At 41.0% G+C, this 20231-nt stretch overlaps 1 protein-coding gene across 7 annotated transcripts in view; it reads left to right on the top strand.

The window, feature by feature from the left end:
• Window positions 1–20231, top strand: part of NUMB (NUMB endocytic adaptor protein) — a 162210-nt gene that overhangs the window by 117312 nt on the left and 24667 nt on the right. For 5 of the 7 annotated variants that reach the window (XM_074955603.1, XM_074955602.1, XM_074955608.1 and 2 more), the window contains 2 exons: window positions 8174–8248; window positions 14756–14788. In XM_074955603.1, the coding sequence (XP_074811704.1) occupies window positions 8174–8248; window positions 14756–14788 (108 nt within the window). The remainder of the gene's footprint in view (window positions 1–8173; window positions 8249–14755; window positions 14789–20231) is intronic. The other 2 variants (XM_074955606.1, XM_074955609.1) reach the window with 1 other exon arrangement.

Below are 20231 nucleotides of genomic sequence, written 5' to 3'. Positions count from 1 at the left end.
ATATGGGGCATCAAAAAGATTTGTTGCTCGTAGTTTAAAAATTCTCTTGATTTGATCACACCGTATTTAAAAAACAGCTGATTTGAGATTTTAAATAGAGAGTTTATATGAAAGGTCACTGCATTTTTAGTGCACAGAATGAGATCCAGTATCTCTAACATCAAAATTCATGAGTTCAGGCCTCCCAAAATCATAACTTTTTAAAATCAAGATTCTTTTTATATTGGCCTTTTGGTTTTTGAACTTTTAGGTTATCCTGGGGTCATGCTTTCAAGCCTTTCTCTGTAATCAGGAGAGCTAGAAACTTACTTTCTTAAATGAAAGCCGAGATTCTTGCCTCATCACAAGATTCCAGGAGCTCAGGGCTTTAAGGGGAGAAAAAAACCTGAATAGAAACTCATGATAAAATTGTGAGTTCTGGCAACACTTGATACATTGAAAATCATATTTTAAAGTTAGCCTATGCTGAGTTAGGTATGTCAGAGTGTCACATAAGAGTCAAGTGCTTGGGAGCATGCAGAGTTTATAAGATCTGCAAGCTATGGTGGGACTTGGTGGTTTTCTTCTCTATACCCAAATTATTTTTACCTTCCTAGATGTTGGACTTCCCAAGTGAAACTGATCTGTTCTTCTTCGAGCGCTTGTTCATTTTCCTTTCCATGGTAGGTGTGCGCGCGATGGGTGCACAGTCGCCAGATATTTTTCCCTCAGTGATATCCATTGGGGTGGCTCTAGTGCCCTCTGGTGCTGTGCGCTCATTTGCCCTTATAAGGGGCCTGGCCAGCCCCACACCCTCTGTTCCTTCTTACTGCCTGTAAAAACAGCTTCTCTTGCCTCAGCAAGGCATTCATCAGTAGTTCTTGTTGTTTTTGCTTTCCAAGTTTCGTTCCCTTCAGTTTTTCTTTTGGTAGTAGTGTAAATAGTTGGACCCTCATGTTTGTTTAGAAGGACATCCTCTGACCCTGGGGCCGGGCATGCACTGGTCTCCATGCTTCAAACTCTGTGTATCCTATGGCAAGCCCATGCTGGTGAGTGACCCGCATTCCCGCTGTCTGGAGGAAGGTCATATGTGAAAGCGTTGCCAGATCTGCCACCAGTTCAAGCCTCATCTGGGAAAAGGACACAGAGGCTAGACTAAGGTTCATCCTGATGGAAGCTGCATTCAGACCAGCATCGGAGTCAAGCTGGCCCAGGGTACCTTGGCATCTGTGCAGAGTGCTCCTCTGGTGACACGTGTCTTTCTGCACTGTTCCCCTTCACTAGTGCCAAGGAAGAAGCACAAAAAGCAATGGTCCAAGCACAAAAAGCAATGGTCCAATGTTCCCTGGATCCAAGGAAGGACACTGGGAGTACGACCTGTCGGGCTGCTCCTCTTTTTTACAGTGCAAATATTTGTAATCAAAAATATAAAATGAGCAGCGTACACTTTGTATTCTTGTTGTAATTGAAATCCATATATTTGAAAATGTAGAAAAACATCCAAAAATATTTAAATATTGTTTCACTGTGCGATTAATTATTTTTTAATCTTGTGATTAATTGCAGTTATTTTTTTAATTGTTTGACAGCCCTAGGCAGATCACTGAAGAACTTAGACTACAATCACCCATTCCTCATGTGCTTCATTGACTACTTTAAAGTGTGATACTGTCTGACACAAGCATCTCTGGAGGGTGCTGGCAGACATGAGGATTTAAAGCCTCTTATTGGAGGTCACTACCACCAAGAGATCATGATGTGAATGGCAGTAGGTCACAGTGAGTGGTTTTCCACTGGGCAGTATGAGAGACAAGGGTGTTTTTTGTCCTAAGCGTCTTTACCATATACCCAGAATTTATCATGAGACAAGTCTTCGAAGATTTTGACAGAGTAGAAGGAGCTGGGATATCCATTGATGAACATGTCTTAACTGACCTCAGATAACATGATGAAACGATGCTCTTTGCTACAGCCACCAATGCAATGAAACAAATATTGGAGTCTGTGTAAAAACAGTTAGTGAGGAATATGGACTATTCCTGAATGACTGAAAACAAAATGCATGCATGTTGACCTGACTAACAAAAACAGGATGCAAGCAGACATCACAATTAATGGACAAGCTGTAGAGGCAGTAATGAATTTAATTATCCGAGATCATATATATCCAATCAAGGAGACTGTTCCAAAGAATTGGGAAGAAAACTAGGGCTGACTCACTCAGCTATAGCCTTCCTTAAAGTGTGGAAAAACCATGGCATCTCAAAATCTACAAATTTGTGACTTTTTTCCTTAGTGATTTATGAATGTGAATCGTGGGAAGTTAATGCTGACCAAAAGAAAATTGAAGTTTTTGAAATGTGGTCCTGGCAAAGACTTAGATGTATCCTGGATGGGGAAAAAGACACATGCTTAGGAAATATTATTGGAGAGAAGTAGTTGATATAGGAAATCAACAGACTCAAACTGTGTACACTTTGGTCATACTAGGCCTAGAGATTGAAATCGCTGTTCCTTCCATTACTTTCTCAAGGTTGAGGGTCATGTCAGTATGGGACAAACAGCGAGGAGATGGACTGCATGTTCCCTTCTTGAAAGCACCCCCCAACCTTAAAGATTTTAAGCCTCACGTTTTTCACGCTGAAGGAATAGACTGACCCAGTTCGACTTGCCTCAGCATTATCTAAAATCTTGGGGAGAAACTCTACTTAACCTGATACCGCTGTACTCCTCTTCACATATGATACAGCCAAGGCCAAGGTTTAAATCTTGTTCTCTAGAGTGGAAGGGTCAGGGTAATAATTTGCTCCATCATCCATCCCATAAAGATTGGTTTCTGAAAATGTTCAGATACACTGGTTAAAATAAAATTTTGATGACAGGTTATTAGGACAACCTTCAGTGGTATCATCTTAGGAACCTGTATTATACACAACATACTGTTTGAACTGGGCTCTGTCTACAGGGATTTTAGCTTTCTATAAAGGCATTGTTAGTGAAATCCTGGTGAAAAAGTGAAATGCATTGAGCATCTTAAGGCTGCAAGTTGATAGTGTGGTATCATTCATTCCTGGTTTTGGTTGTCATGGAAGCTAAATGGAAATATGTTCAATGCTGTATTCTTACTATTTACATACTACTGGAAAAAATCCAGCTTTTTGCAGAGAGGTTAGAGATGCCATGATCCTTGTAACAATGACTGCCTTTCACCAATGAATTTGCTGCTTCTCTACTCTTTCAAAAAAAATCTTTCACCCTGTGTAGACTTTGGTATGAAGAAGACATGTACCTGTTTTGTACAAAAGCACATTAAGCTTTTGCCACCCACACTGTTTTTGAGTTCTTGAAGGTTTTTAATTTCAGTGGAATGTTGTTGTATGTCTGTAAAATACCATGCAGACCTATTGTGCTGTGTAACGAAGAACAAGTCCCTGCCAAAGAACTTGACAATCTAAATGTAATGTTTCTCCCTCCTTTGTGTGTTTCCCAGAATGGTCATTTTTGGGGACCGTGAAAGGTTGTGCAGAGAACAATTGGACTTGTTCCAGTTTTGCCGACTCTTATGTGGCCCCCTGAATTTAGTTGGTTCTAACACAATATACTGCTGCAATGCCAACAATTTCAGTGAATTCTGTTGCCATTCACCCAACAATGCTGAAATCTGTAGATTAACTTTCCTTCATAAATTTTAGGGAATAGAGCATGTCTTAGCTCAATGGTTCTCAAACTTTTGTACTGGTGACCCCTTCCACATAGGAAGCCTTTGAGTGTGATTTCCACCCCTTATAAAGTAAAAACACTTTTATATATTTGCCTCCAGCATTTATAATGGTATTAAAGTGGGGTTTGGGATGGAGGCTGAGAGCTTGCAACGCCCCATGTAATAATCTCATGACCCCCTGAGGGGTCCCGACCCTTATTTGAGTACCCCTGTTGTAACCTAATTAGCAGTTTTTCATCAGAATGTGAAATACAGGTCTGCAGAACCATAATTGTTGCTTCATTAGTAGGTGTATTTAGCTATTTCTGTTAACATTTCAGATGTAAGATCAGACAGGAAGGTAAACTTTGTTTTTCTGATCTAAAGTTGATTTCCCCCCCCCCGCTAGTCTTCAGTTCTGTTAAATGCTGGAAATTGTAAACTTACCTTCCAAGTTTCTGGAAGCAAAATTGAAGCCATATGATTGCATGATAGCTTAAATCAGGTGATATGTAAAGTAGTTTGTAGCTTTGGTTAAATATGGGTGTTGTATGCCTCTCCTCTGAGCTGGAGGTGAATGCCACATTTTAAGAGTTGGAAATAAGGTTTCTAAAGATGAATGAGGAGAGAACCAGCTGCTACTGTTCAGTTGGAAACTATTTTCTTCAAGGCTGAGCTAACAAGACAATAACACATTGGCTATGTTGTTGAAAGTTCTTTGCAGCAGAAAAGACAAATTTTTAAAAATCTCGTTCTGTAGAGCACAACAAAGACTGCAGAAATATTTTTTTTAAATTTCACTTGTAGCATTCATCACTGAAGTCAATTGCTGCTATCTTTTGACTTCTGTCAAAATGATATGAAAATAATACACTTTTTTGTCTTTCATCCAAGGATCTCAAAGTTCAAGTGTAGAAAGTGCATTCTCTGTCCCTTCCCCGGTACATTTTGGGGGAAGGCACAGCTGTGCGATTTCTTTTTTTTTTAAATAATTCATTGATGACTGATGTCGAATGAAGTCTGGATCGTGCTCTTCTGGAGTGGGCAGATGCAGTTGATGTGTAATAATGTCCCATTCATTGATGTGAAAGTGCTATTGAGAACTGCTGATGAAACTCATGTTCAAAACAGCAGCGACAGAGCTGTATTAAATAAAATCCTGGTGAAAATCACACCATGTGACTTCTCAAGGAGAGGTTTGGCAACATTTTGGAAAATGGCTCTCTTTTTTGGAGTGGGACATGAGGCAATGTTTATCCTACTCAACTTCTTTTCTTTCTGAGCAAGGGGCAAGTTGCCAAGTACAGGCACTGAATTGGCTGTATCATGTAGATGGAAACACTCTGCCTACACTAGTGTAAATGAGATGCACAAATAGTTCCAAGATTCTTTGAACTATCCTGTATCCGTAAGTGCAGATTGGACATTTCCTTGGAAATAAAATATTGGCCAAAATCCATGGATATGTGATGTAGTTTTACTAACTCAACTCTGATACCATGTTGGCATACTTTTGGTCCTGGCTATGCTGCCTTCTAAGTAGAACTGAAGTAGTTTCTAATCTTGCTTTAAAAGATTGATTACACCCTAACCTATTTTTAACACAGTTTGGTCAGTCAGATTACAAAATTCAGATCATAATTCCCCATTGTTGCAGCTCCACCAGTGGTAGAAAACATGAAAGCAAAGCATAGAAGGGCTCAGGCATTTTTACTATTGTCATACAAGTCATGATTGAGCTGGAAGCTCAGTCTGTATATAGCTGCAATACAAAACTCTGCCTGGAAGCATGCATTTATAACTACTAAAAATGTATTGTAATTGCTATTTGAATGCATTTTTACAGAAATATAATCATATTTAAGTAAACTTCCTGTTCTAGTTAGGGAGTTTTATGAATGCAGGGCACTTCTCCCTTCTTTGATAAGTTTCCACAAAGGCCAAGTGAGGAGCATAATTGTAGTATTGCCATCTGTAAGGGATTGTCTACACTTAAAAGACTGCAGCTGCACTGCTGTAGTGCCTCAGTGAAGATGCTACTTATCCTGATGAGAGAGCTCCTCCTATTGGCATAGGTAATCCACCCCCCTGAGAGGCAGTAACTATGTCAATGGGAGAAGCACTTATGTTGACATAGCACCATCTGTACCAAGGGTTAGGTTGGTATAACTCAAAAAGAAAAGGAGTACTTGTGGCACCTTAGAGACTAACCAATTTATTTGAGCATAAGCTTTCATGAGCTACAGCTCACTTCATCAGATACATGTCACTTAGGGATATGGATTTTCCACATCCATGAGCCACATAGTTATATCAACAAGTTACTAATGTAGACAAAGCCTCAGTGATCAAAAATCTCGAGTTGGGCATGGGATTGGCATAAAAACTAGATCTTAAAAAATGTATTCTTTGTCTTGGGTTGTGTTTTTCATTCATTTTCCCACATTCTCCTCAACCATAAGATTTAATAACTTTTTTTAATGAAAGCTGAAATTGCTGCCTAATCAGATGCCTTCAGGAGCTGGGGCTTTAAAAACGCCAAATGTCATGAGTTGACAACACTGTTTGGGTCTGTCATAAATATAAAGGGAAGGGTAACCCCCTTTCTGTATACAGTGCTATAAAATCCCTCCTGGCCAGAGGCAACATCCTGTTACCTGTAAAGGGTTAAGAAGCTCAGCTAACCTGGCTGGCACCTGACCCAAAGGACCAAGAAGGGGACAAGATTCTTTCACATCTTTGGCAGGGGAGCTTTTGTTTGTGCTCTTTGTTTACGTGGTTGGTCTCTTTGGGGACTGAGAGAGGCCAGACAGAAATCCATCTTGTCCAACCCATCCTAATCCAAGTCTCCAATATTGCAACCAGTATAGGTAAGCTAGGCAAGGCGGATTATTTATCTTTTGTTTTATGTGAATTTTCCCTGTGTTAAGAGGTTTATTCCTGTTTTCTGTAACTGTAAGGTTTTGCCCAGAGGGGGATCCTCTGTGTTTTGAATCTGAATACCCTGTAAAGTATTTTCCATCCTGATTTTACAGAGATTTTTTACCTTTCTTTTTTTAAAATAAAATCCTTCTTTTAAGAACCTGACTGATTTTTCCATTGTTCCAAGGTCCAGGGGTTTGGGTCTTTGAGGATTTTTGTAACCAATTGGTTAGGATATTATTCTTAAGCCTCCCCAGGAAAGGGGGTGTGTAGGGCTTGGGGGGATATTTTGGGGGGAAGACATCTCCAAGTGGTCTCTTTCCCTGTTCTTTTGTTTAAAATGCTTGGTGGTGGCAGCATACTGTTCAAGGACAAGGCAAAGTTTGTACCTTGGGGAAGTTTTTAACCTAAGCTGGTAAGAATAAGTTTAAGGGGTCTTTCATGCGGGTCCCCACATCTGTACCCTAGAGTTCAGAGTGGGGAAGGAACCTTGACAAGGTCACTCTAAAGTTAAATCTTTAATAGTTTCACTACACCTACAGCGTGGTATTTTGGCAAGGTGAAATCTTGTGGAGCTTGTAGTACTAGATTAAAATAATTCTGATGTCCAGTTTAACAAATTTTAAAGTATTTAGTTTTTAAATATAAGTTGACCTCTGAGTTGAATGTATTCTGTCTTTCATTTCTTAATGCCCTGTGAAATGGTAAACTCCTTTTATTTCTGACTGTGTAGCTCAATGGCTGACTTCTATCTTGTGTTATGCAAAAATTATACAACTGAAAGTTTTAAAGATACCTTACAATAAAATATTAAATGGTGGGAATGGATTGCTGAAGTGAAAGATATGGTAACCTGTGTTAACAGTATCATACAGCATTCCCACATTCTTTGCTGGTTAAGACTTTTAGATTTGGTTATTGAAGTAAACTTAAGCCTTATCTTATATTGGGGGCTTTCTCTGAACATTTTAATTATGTTGCAATGGCAGTACGAAGTCTTAAAGTACTCTACTCAGTGGTAGGAAGAACATAAGGGGTAAGGCTCTGTACCATAGTGAAAGTGTCTCTCTGAGATGAGAAAAGGAGTACTTGTGGCACCTTAGAGACTAACCAATTTATTTGAGCATAAGCTTTCGTGAGCTACAGCATCCGGATGCATCCGATGAAGTGAGCTGTAGCTCACGAAAGCTTATGCTCAAATAAATTGGTTAGTCTCTAAGGTGCCGCAAGTACTCCTTTTCTTTTTGCAAATACAGACTAACACGGCTGTTACTCTGAAACCTTTCTGAGATGATTTGAGCTTAGTAAATGTTTGTCGTCTTGGTGCTGGGTCATCTTTAAAAGTGCAATTCAGTATAGGCCCGAGTGACACAGAAAGCCACTTATGCACCTGATCTCTAATTCCTGTGCCCCGTACAGTAAGAATGCAAATCTGAGTCTTAACTCACCCAGTATTTTGTGTCCTTCATCTCACCTAGATTGGTATGGGTTGGAGGTGAGTGGCTTTTTGTAAGCATGTAAGTATTCAGAGGAGCTGCCTTGAAGTCTAACTTTTTTTCTCTTTCTTTGCAGTACTTGGGTCATGTGGAAGTGGATGAATCGAGAGGAATGCATGTCTGTGAAGATGCTGTGAAGAGATTGAAAGCTGTATGTATATCTGTTTCATCAAAATGTTGGCTCATGTGCTGTGAATGTTATGCCAAGATGTTGCTGATTCTGCAATAGCATTCCAGTTTCAAGTTGTGCACTTTTCACCTTATGTAAGAAAAACAGTTGGATCATTTACAAGACCCACTGCATGTGATTATAGAGGCACATGTTAATCTGGGAGTCAGAGGGGAGAGAGTTAAGTCTATTCTTGCTAGTTGTAGTAGCTAGTAGATATTTTCAAAGAAGGGTTAGATAAAGAAAAACGGAGACAACAGTGACCTATACTGAATTGTTGTCCATAAGAGTTGTTATTTTACTGGTATTGGTTAGATATGAAGAATGGCCTCTCCCTCTGGAGTCTGCCACTTACCAGTACTATTGCACCCCTTAAACAGGGGCCTTATTCCACTCTTTATTACACACAGCACTACTGCTTGATTTGGGCTCCTCTTTCCTATGCAAAATAGACTAGTAGCATTACTTCATGCATGCCAAGCTTGGATCTGCTCAAAATGGCCTAAAAGATTACCTGGTTGTGATGTCAGTATGGTGGGCTGCTCTTAGTTTGGCTTCGATAAACATTTGTTCCTGTGAACAGCACTTGTTCAAATGCTTTCTACTCCTGCATCTCACTTTAGGAGATTGTCATCTATATCCTGTAGTGCTGTTGCCACAAAATCCTGCGAAACTAATGAAGTCCAGTCAGTCAATTTTTTATCAAGGAATCAGGCTCCAAAAACCTTGAAGGTTAGGAGGGAAAATAAAATTCACCACAGGAATAATCGTAACTGTGAAGGATACAGAACTCCAGTCCCTTTTATCATTTCCCCTATACATCTTGGCTGTGTAAGCTCTTCAGTGAAGCAGTTCATGGAGCTTCTGTTCAGTAGTGCAGCAAAATTACTTAAAGCAGGTGGTGTTTCTGCACCTTTGCAAATTTAAGGCATCTGCTGCCAGACTTCATTTTTAGCGAGTGTCACATGGTTTCTCACTTCAGTTTCTTCTCTGCTAGCACACGTAAGAGTTGTTATAGATTTTCCTTTTCCTTGTCATGTTATGCTATAAAGTTTCTGAACTGACTTCAGTGCTTTGATTAAACTTCATCTTAAATCTTTTATTTCATTTCTGCCCCAGCCAATTTATAGCAACATGTTAAAGCTACACTCCATCCGTTCTTATGCAATGTAGCAGTGATTGGTTGCTATTTTCCTAACAGGGTTACAGATAATAATGTAAATGAGGCACTTTGTCCTTTATCAGATTTAGTTTATGTAGCTAAAAACACAAATATAGACTGACCACACTATCGAGCTGCATTCATTTTTGTCCTGTTCTGTTCTATATAAGTTCTTTTACTTACATCATTGATGTAGTGTCAAAGCTCCTTCTGTTAGTATATTAAGTGACATGGCTAACATCTGTTGTGCAGCTTATTCTTTTACTTTTCCTCTCCCCGGGGGGAGAATTGTGTGCAGAATGGAGTGTTCTGCTCTGGTAGTTTTTAAAAAAAAAACCTGAAGCCCAAAAGCCAGTTAAGTATGACTAAACTTAACAAGTAGTAAAATATGTACCCATTAAAAGTTCTTAAAGCACAGTGCGTACTGTTTCTTTGGAATCCATACAAGAGCAGGTATCTGATATTAGCTTGCTTGAACTACCTATTTATATACCAAACTTAAATTGAGAATAAAAGTTAAAGGTTTACCTACTTTTCCTGTGGACAGCTAAATATATTCCTTGTAAATAGTTTAATTACCTGAATAGCCTGATTATTTTAAATTGTGGACAAGTTTCCAAACTTAGTTCAGCATTCAAGGTGGGGATAGCTTTTCTGCTTGTAAGAATCTAAAGGAGGTATTTGAATTATTTATTGTGAGTCTGATACAGAAAGTATGACAACAGCACATGCCTATTCCAATTTCTGTCTTCATAGTCCTGTCTGCCAGCTTGGAACCTGAGAAACAGACATAAAATTTTCAGCCATGCTACCTACTGTAAGACTATTGAGCCTACTTTTGGCAGGGATTTTTTAAATGGTAGAACTCCATGAAATCGACGTTCATTTGGAGTTTGTTATTAGCATTTAAGACACTGTCATTTGGGTTTTATTTTTGGAATATTTCCCTCTGTCTTAGGAATCAGATTATTTGAAGCTCTTTACTTTTTTTAAGGCTCTTGTGTGTGTCTGCCATGTGCAAGATTACTAAAATATATGGCTTATTTCCGGCAGTAGCATTTTGACATCCAACAATGGAATTCATCCTTAAGAGGGATTCTTGCTTTCATCCTAGATTGGTAAATTGAGCTGCTCATCTTCTGCCCTATAACCAAATATAACAGTTTGGCCTACAATCCTCTGACTTTGTTTAGGGAATGTCTGACCTTGAGAAGATTTACTTCTCATATGGTTACCATGCCTTTAAATCTATGTTGCCTGTTCTGATTTTATGCAACTCTGACTTTTTTTTGCAGCAAGTGTATTGTTTTCTCAAAATCCAGTCAATAGGAAGAATGGACATAGGATATACCTAGTTACAAGCAGGAGGTAACAGGTGATAGTAGTCTGGAGTTGTCAAAATGCTTGCTTGTCTGGCAGCTCATCAATAGTTACGCTTATTTTTTTCTTTCTATATTTGTTTTAATAGTGTGGGATTTTTCCAAATTCCAGTTTTCTGGACTGCAGTCAACAGAATCGAGCAAATACATTATGCATTGTCTTCCACTTCTTAGGCCTGACTCATCAGCCCAAACAAAATTTTATGGGATCCTTCAGGAAGAGTGTAAAACAGGAATCTCATTGAGAAAATAATTTTTAAATCTTTTTCTCAATGTCCTCCTTAAAAAAAAAAAAAAAAAAAAAAAATACAAACTGACTTCTCCAACACATTTTGCCTGATTTTTAGAGGGTTTTGTTGTCACCTCTTAGTTGATTGTAGCATATTGACCAGTGTATCTTGCAGAACTAAAATTCACAGGTCTGACTTTTTTCATTGCAGTAGAATAGCTTCAAAGAGCCACTTCAGCTATAGAAAGCCTCTGGATAGTGAGACCCTGCTAACCCTGATATCTGCACTGTGCCAAACATTTAGTTTGTGACCTGATAAGTGATAACTCCTTCATTTCGAAACTTGAATACATGAGGAAAGTGTCAGAGAATCAAAGATCCCCTTATAAATACAGTGCAGGATTAATCTTGCATGGGTGAGGTCATGGCCTACGAAATGATTACACTCAGAGAATGAATCTGAAGTGTTGCTTAAAACTGCACTTGGATGAGGAAATAGACTGCATCTAAACATATGATTATAATTTCTATCTCCGTCCCATGAGTAGTCAACAAGATGTACTGTAGCCAGAAAAAGATAAAAGCAAGATTGCATAAAAGCAAAAAGATACAGCTAAGATTGAGTGGTACTTAAATAAACATGTTCTTTCATGTTTTGATGTTGGAAGTTTAGAAAAATAAATTTGAAGAAAAATATTCAAAGTGAGGACTGTGTAGATTTGTCAAAGAAATTTCTGTAACTGTAGCATATTCTATTGCTGCAAGTTAATAGAGGCAGGATGATGATTTTACTTAAAATGCCTCCCTGGTAGAATAGACACTTAGTGTACATGAGAATGTCATTGCTTTTGAAGCCCCTTGTCCTATTTTGATGCAGTGGCACAGCAATCTTGTTTGTAGTTAAGGGGTCTATGTCCATTTGTCATCTTATTAATCTTCTTGTGAACAATGGGGCTTGCACTTTTCTATTGGTTGGCTGTATTACCAGTTGGATTTAAATTGCACATATATTAATGTTGTGATACTTAGACACTATATATAATACATACAATTTTTTAAACCACATTACTGTCAAAGAAAAGCATAGTGCAAATTGAAAAAATCTAACTTCATGCAGGAGTTAAACTTACAGGTCTCTGTCTGCGACTCCTGTGCAAGCAGACAGTACAAAGACAAGACTGTACTTTCTTGTCTCGTGTCATATCTGTTTTGGCTTTAAGTTGCTTTAGTGTGTACTACCAGTTTCTAACTTGTCATTTTTTTTAAAAAAATGATGCATTTCTTTTAATATGTGTTCTTGTTTTAGCAGGTAAAAGAAACATAATTTAATTGTTTTTAAAACATACATTAGTTATCTCTAAACTATTAACTCTTAGTGCTGTTTAAAAAGCATTTTGCATGTTGTCTTTCCATTAACTTTTTTTCCTGGGGTGTTTTAAAGAAAAAAATTTCATGTTTAACAAGTGCTTTGCTGAGAGCAAAATTAATGATTAACTATCCCTGTAAAAATGAGGTCGCTTCTGGTGAATCTGTTTAGCTTTTGCTACATCTTTTAAAAGCTGTTACTTAGTTTAATACAATAGATTTTACTCAACTTGGCAGCAGCATCCAGCCCCTTCTCACTAGGTACACCACAGTGTGATTAATTCATTAGTTCCCCTACTAATATTCAGTATGTCCCATCCAAATAGAGGAGGTTTTGCTTTAAAAAAAAATCTCTTTGGAGCCTCTTTGCTGATATAAACCTTATGTAAGAACATCTCCAAGTTTAAAGAATTTATGTACATTTAAATAGTAAAATGTGTAGTAAGCATTAAATAATTACATCTGAAAAGAATTACAGGCTGAGAATGGGGGCAGGGGCAGCGGGGAGTCAGAAAATGCAAGGTTAAGATTGATGCTCCCTTCTCAGTTTTGAGTTTCCTGGCTTTAGTGGTGTCACAACCTTAGCTTTGTCTAAATATAGAATTTTGTGTTTTAACAATCAGTTTGAATCTCAGGATATGTATAAACATGCAGATCTTTAGTATAAAAAGGCTTAACTATTGGAACATTGGCATAGATGGTGTCTTAAACTGCAGTGGGGAATGAGATGAGATTTTTCCCTGCCGTGGGTAGAGGTATCCTCTGCTGGCTACTGCTATGCCATTAGATTGTGAGCCGTCCTGTAGGAAACAATTTTTTGTTGGCAGAGAGATGAGCTGAATTATCTAACAGATCTTTCACCTCGAATTTGAATAATTCTGTGACCTTGTGGCACAGTGTGCCGTCTCTGCAAATAATTTGGAGGGATAGCAAAGGCAGCATCATGCTCTTTAGGAGCCAGCCATTTAATTATTGAATGGACGTGCATATAGACATGGGATATGAGTGAGCAAGTGTTTGGGTTCTAGCTCAAGAAGATTGTACCTACCTCAGATGTATCTGAGTGTTAGTCTCTTGTTAGACTTTGGCACCAAAGGTGAAGCCAGTAAAATATGAATGAATGAATGAAATGGCTTGGCAAATTACACTTGAAATTTGCACATCTTACCCAATTAACTTGTCCATTTTTGTTTAACACCCCCACCACCAAAATCAAGCCCATGGTGTGAAGATATGCAGAGCACTGGAGTTCAATTATTTCACTGAACCACCTTCCCTCTGTGAGCTGACTTCTGTTGGATATACTTCAGAGGTGCCTTGTTCATCCTGAGGATCTGGGAAGCACACTACGAATTCATTGTACCTCTTTTGTGTAAAGAGGTAACATTGAAAGGCTTCAAAACAAGTGTTGTGAGGAAACTCCTCTTGAAAGTGGGACAATTAAAGCGCAGATGAAGAGGCTCTTCAAGATTCCTGGTAGGGGGTATAGGACCCCCAGGACATAAGGAAGTGCGAGAGAAGGGTGGGCACCAAAAATGATCCATATTGTAGAGTACTTACCAAGCTTGATTCTTTGTTTAGCTTTAACAGCTTCAATTTAAAAAACAGGCTTCTGAAACAAGTGAACTTCTTGGCCATCTACAATTTAAAAGAAAAAAAAAACCTTTCAAAAACAGCAAAAATTTCTTGGCTTTCAGAGGAAACTGAGGGAGCACACAGAAGCAGACCCGCAAAACTTTGAGTCCAGAGCATGTTTTTTATGGCTGAGTTCTAAATTCCAAAAACTGGTTTATAGTGGAAATGGGGTCCCAAAAGTCTCTCTCTGTATTTAACTTTGTGCTATACGGGCAATTTTAGATGTTTCTCCAGTTTGCAAACATTCATCTTGGGAATCCTCATTTTAGTGTGAAACACACTCTTAGCTGTGATAAAAATTAAAAATTTACATTTCTCAGTGGTCTTAAACTACAGAATCTGGATTGTTTAATCTCCACACCTGCTGCCAAGTTTGATTTATAACCGTACTAAAGAGGACTAAACAGGGAGACTGCTGCAGACAAAATAACCACTTTGCATGGAATTGGGTCTCCGGTTCAATTCAGTTCTCATTTCTCTTTTTTCATCAGTTTTGGGGCTGTAGCTTGTGATCTTATTAGCACTCTGTGTAAAACCTGTTTATCTGCATTTTCATGGGATTTTTCACATTTGCCTATCGCATCCTCTATGGATAACTCTAAACTCCCCTTACTTTCCCTCCATTTCCCAACTCTTGTATGTGCTTGTTGGTTTGAAACTTTGGGACACTTTAGCTACCTACAGTAATAGCACTCGACTTGTCCCCCCTGTTCCTCCAGGAAAGGAAGTTCTTCAAAGGCTTCTTTGGAAAAGTAAGTTTAATGCCTCATTTGTGCTTGCACTATAAGGAGTTACATCCCTGGTATAGCACTGTTCTAGATCAGAGTGTTATAGAAGCCACAGCAATCCATTTCAGAATGTCTACTTCTGACTGAGATGACCTGGAATGACACCTGTCAAGAAAAGAATCTGGGTAAAAGGCAGCTCAAAATAACCATCTAATGACAATCCGGCTGATTTGTATGCAAAATTCCAGTTTTTAAATGGTTTGGTCTCCCTGACAAAACCACAGCACTAGATTGGTAATGCTGTTAACACTTCCCCTCTGGTCTCCTGAGCTCAGATTTGGACTCAGTCATATGGAAGCCAGACTGATGTATTAGAAGTTTGTCCACATCCTGAAATCATTGCAAACCTGACCATACTCTGCCCTGAACTGCCGTTTTTGATAGTGTAGGGAAAATATACTTGTAGGCACAGTGCTATAATACGCTTCCCTTTCCTGAGAACCAAATTAATTTAAGGCCATGTGAGGATGGGGCAAAAACTTAGGTTTTGTTTATTTTTCTTACTGAAGTTAAGATAGTGGTTCTCAAACTTTTTTTACTGGTAACCCCTTTCACATAGCAAGCCTCTGAGTACAACCCCCCTTATAAATTAAAAACACTTTTTTAAAATATATATTTAATACCATTATAAATGCTGGAGGCAAAGCAGGGTTGGGGTGGAGGCTGACAGCTCATGACCCCCCATGTAGTAACCTTGCAACCCGCTGTGGGGTCCTGACCCCCCCGTTTGAGACCTCCTGATGTATAACACTTTGGGACTCAGAAACCTGCTGTCTGCAATATTTCGTTTCAATGCAATACTACTCAGGAAAGCAACCTCTTATGTCGAGGAGATTGGCTGTGTGTGTATATATATATATAAACATAAACTCTCCATGTTGGCGTAGTATACCAAAAGTTATTTTGCATGGGCACACATTCTTATAGGGCAGAGATTGTAATCCTCTAACAAATCAAATTGCATTCCTTTAGTACGTCAGTAATCTGTGCCTTCCTTGTACATGGGGAACAGCAGCTATGTTAAACCATTTTAAAAGGTTTTAACTTTGCTTTAATTTATACAGGACAAATAAGAGGATTTGATTTTCAGATGTCTTGTAAAATGTAAGCTTAGCTTAAACACCTGTTAGTGGTTTGAATTTTAAAATGTTTTTATTTACTGCTTAAAGAGGAAAAGCTTTTATGGCAGATTCTCTAATCAGAAGTTTCTTCCACCTTGCTTGGGGAGTAAAAGCAGAATTAATTTCAGTAGACCTTTGGAGAAAACTAAAGTTCTTTGAGTAGATGCAGCCACGTATTCCAATGCACTGGAGCCAGACAATCTTGCCCAGCAGTACCTGTAGGGGTGGCAATTGTGGCTTGTAGCTGTAGCCACTCCCATAGCTATGAGGCTGTGCTGCCCCAGCCGCTCCCCACCCCCAGTTCCTTCTCACCACCCATGGCTGGAGTCAGAGCTCTGTGTGGTAGTTACCTCATGTTTTCTACTTCCTAATTTTCTGAGGTTTTTTTTTCCTCCATGTATATAGTCAGTAATACTATGGATGGTGTTAGTGAAGTTAATGAGTTAGGATACTTGAACACTGGTGAGTGCATCATGCAGGGCAACACTGCCTGTCGGAGGGGAGGGGGATTCTGAATCGCAATCCCTATACAAGTTACTTGCAGGGTTTAGGTGAGAGACACGCTAAGGAGTGGTGCTCCATTTGTAAGTTGTTTTCCAAAAGAACTCAGGTGGCCAGAGACTTAAGCATGCAGTAGTATTTTCTCAAGCAGGCTGTAAGGCCTGAGGGCCACATCTGATTGGTGGTCACCTTCGGACTCTGTGATTGAGGCACTCTGCTTTCCAGTGCTGGAGTCTCCCCCAAGAGATGGAGGAGCCATTCACCCTCTGTGGTTGCTGAGGAAGAAGTCCCATAAAACTAATCAGGACCATCTCAGGGCTTTTGGAGTCTCCTCCTCTTCTGAAAAGGGTACAGACTAGCACCATACCACTTTCAGCACACAGGTTTGAGCAAGTCCATCAGATACTCCTTGGTACCAGGCTGAGACCACCGAGAACCTGTACAGTTGATTCCAGTTCCGGCTTTAGGGTGTCCGTTGAGTCTGGTACTGACGACATCAACACCGACACTGACTGTCTCCATGCCGGTGGCATATCAGGTGGCTACAGATTTACTCTGCCTGTCTGTTCCAGACTCTACACTCGTCCAGCACTTTTTTGAGGCCACAGCCTCCACCATCTCGTCGACACCATCTGGTCATGTCATAGAGACACAGGGTCCATCAAATCTGCGGCCTATAGAATTGAGGCCAGAGCCAGGCCCAGCACAGAGGACCTCGTTGGCACTGGTACACTCCTCAGCACCAACGTTATGTCCATAGGAAATCCCGCCTTCTGCTTCTGTACTGCTGCTGACCTGTGTACCAATGCCTTCCCCAGCATTGGGTGGGTGCTAAATATGTAGTACTAGCTGTGCTAATACCTCGTTGGCAAGAGTACTGTTGTCTGTCTGCTTGCCCCGCGAGTCTCACTGCGTTCTTTAGGGATCATAGAATCATAGAATTGTAGGACTGGAGGGGACCTCAAGAGGTCATCTAGTAGAGTCCCCCAGCACTCATGGCAGGATTTAGTATTATCTAGACCTCGTCCCTGACAGGTGTGTGTGTTTAACATGCTTTTAAAAATCTACAATGATGGAGATTCCACATCATTGTAGGAAATTTATTCCGGTGCTTAATCACCCTGATAGTTTGGAATTTTTTCCTAATATCCAACCTAAACTGCCCTTGCTGCAATTTAAACCCATTGCTTCTTGTCCTATGCTCAGAGGTTAACGAGAACAATTTTTCTCCCTCCTCTTTATAACAACCTTTTAAGTCAGGGATGGACAAACTACAGTCCGCAGGCCAAATCCGTCCCGCCAGCCGTTTTAAGCTGGCCCTTGAGCTCTCAGTGGGGATCAGGGTCTGGGGCTTGCCCTGCTCTGTCACTCCAGCCAGGGCACAGGGTCAGGGGCCGCTCCGCGCGGCTCCCGGAAGCAGCTGCATGGCCCCTCTCCAGCCAGGGCGCAGGGTCGGAGGCCGCTCCACACGGCTCCCAGAAGCAGCGTCATGGCCCCCTCCGACTCCTATGCGGCTCCAATGACCCCCCGCTCCAGTGGGAGTTGCAGGGGCAGTGCCTGTGGATGGGACCAGGTGCAGAACTGCCTGGCCGTGCCTCCACATAGGAGCTGGAGAAGGGACATGCTACTGCTTCCAGGAGCTGCTTGAGGTAAGCGCCGCCCAGAGCATGCACCCCTGAGCCTCTCCCTAAGCCCCAACCCTGATCCTTCTCCTGCCCTCCAAACTCCTCAATCCCAGCCCGGAGCACCCTCCTGCACCCCAAACCTGTCATCCCCAGCCCCACCGGAGAGCCTGCACCCCGAGCCAGAGCCCGCACCCCTTCCCACACCTCAACCCCCTGCTCTAGCCCTGATGCCCCTCCCACCCTCAGAACCTCTCAGTCCCAGCCCAGAGCATCCTCCTATACCCCAAACTCCTCATCCCCAGACAGAGCTGTCCCCACACCCCATTCCCCCTCCTGAGCCCGGAGCCTCCACCTGCACCCCAAACTCCTCATTTCTGGCCTCACCCCCTCCAACACCCCAACCCAAATTTTGTGAGCATTCATGGCCCACCATACAATTTCTATTCCCAGATGTGGCCCTCGGGCCAAAAAGTTTGCCCACCCCCGTTTTAAGTACTCAAAGACTGTTAATCATGTACCCTCTGTCTTCTCTTCTCCAGACTAAACAAACCTAATTTTTTTAATCTTTCCTCGTAGGTCAGGTTTTCTAGACTTTCAATAATTTTTGTTGCTCTTCTCTGAACTTTCTCCAATGTGTCCACATCTTTCCTGAAATGGAACTGGACACAATACTCCAGTTGAGGCCTAATCAACACGGAGCAGAGTGGAAGAATTAGTTCTCGTGGCTTGCTTACAACACTCCTGCTAATATATCGTAGAATATTTATTTTTTTTGTAACAGTGTTACGCTGTTCACTCATATTTAGCTTGTGGTCTACTATGACCCCTGGTATACTCTGATGGTGCAGAGGCGCTATTATGGCAGTCAGCCGCAGCACCACTCACTGCACTTCATTAGGCAGTCTTTTTCCACAAGGCAGCAGGACTACCCTGGAAAGGGTCTTATGTCCTGGAGGCAAATGCCTTTTGGTTCTGGTTTCAGCCAGTTGACTTGTCCCTGTCCCCGTCCCCATCCTTTGGCATCTACTAAGCGCCAGTTTTGTCTTGTGTATCCAGGGCAGCGATCCAGTCATGATTTTTACATTCCTGTCCTCTCTGTTTGGGGACAAGATGGCTCGTTTTTACGATGTTTGGGACTTGATTACCACGGACAGCTGGGTCCTAACTCGATCTGATATTGCTTATGCTATCTAGTTCCTTTCCATCCTTTCTCCCCACCTTCCTTCCCGTCCCTTTTCAGCAACCTCTTTCGTGAGACACTGTTCCTTGAATAGGTTCAGTCTCTGCTAGATTTGGGAGCTGTGGCATAGGTTCCTCCGCAGCAACAGGGTTGGGGGTTTTATTCCTGGTACTTTCCAGTTCTCAAGCTCAAGGGAGGGGTGAGACCTGCAAAATTAACAAATATATCAGTTACGTGAGGTTCTGGATGGTCACCCTAACAACTGCCCTCACATTAAATCACAATGACTGGCTTGCTGCCCTGGACCATCAAGATACTTATTTCCACATAGTGATTTTCCTGAACCACAGGAGATTCCTATGGTTTGCTGTGTCGAACCAGCACTATCAATACACCAAACTCAGTTCCCTGGATCTTTACCCAATGTATGGTTGTGGTGACTGCGTACCTCAGGAAAAAGGAAATTCATATCCTCCATATATGGAGGATTGGTTACTGAGAGGCAAGTCCAGGAAAGATGTCCTTTCTTACGTGCACATCTCAGTATACTTACTTGATTGCTTGGGCCTCACCCTAAACAGGAAGTCAGCATTGATCGCTATTCAAAAAATCTAGTTCCTTGGGGCCTTAATAGATTCTAGTAGTCTGAGACATTTTCAGATGATTCGTCGCCTTTGTCTGGAGCTCAACCCTCTACCACAGTTTGAGTGTGCCTGGAGCTGCTGGGTCACATAACTGTACACACAAATGCTCCATTTTGCCAGATTGCATCTTTGCCCCCTCCAGATGCAGCTGAAGTCAGTCAATCATCCGACCCATCATCCCTTGGACAGACTGGTCCAACTTCCTCTACCAATCCGGGGTACCTTATGGTGATGGAGATTCAGGGCAGTGTATGCCAGGGCATTCCTCTTGCTTGGTCCCCACCGACTAGGATTATTGTCAATGACCTCTCTTTAAGAAGCTGAGGAGCACATCTG

The sequence above is a fragment of the Natator depressus genome, chromosome 6 (genome assembly GCF_965152275.1).
Source record: "Natator depressus isolate rNatDep1 chromosome 6, rNatDep2.hap1, whole genome shotgun sequence".
Lineage (NCBI taxonomy): Eukaryota > Metazoa > Chordata > Testudines > Cheloniidae > Natator > Natator depressus.
This window is presented reverse-complemented; position numbering and strand designations above follow the sequence as displayed.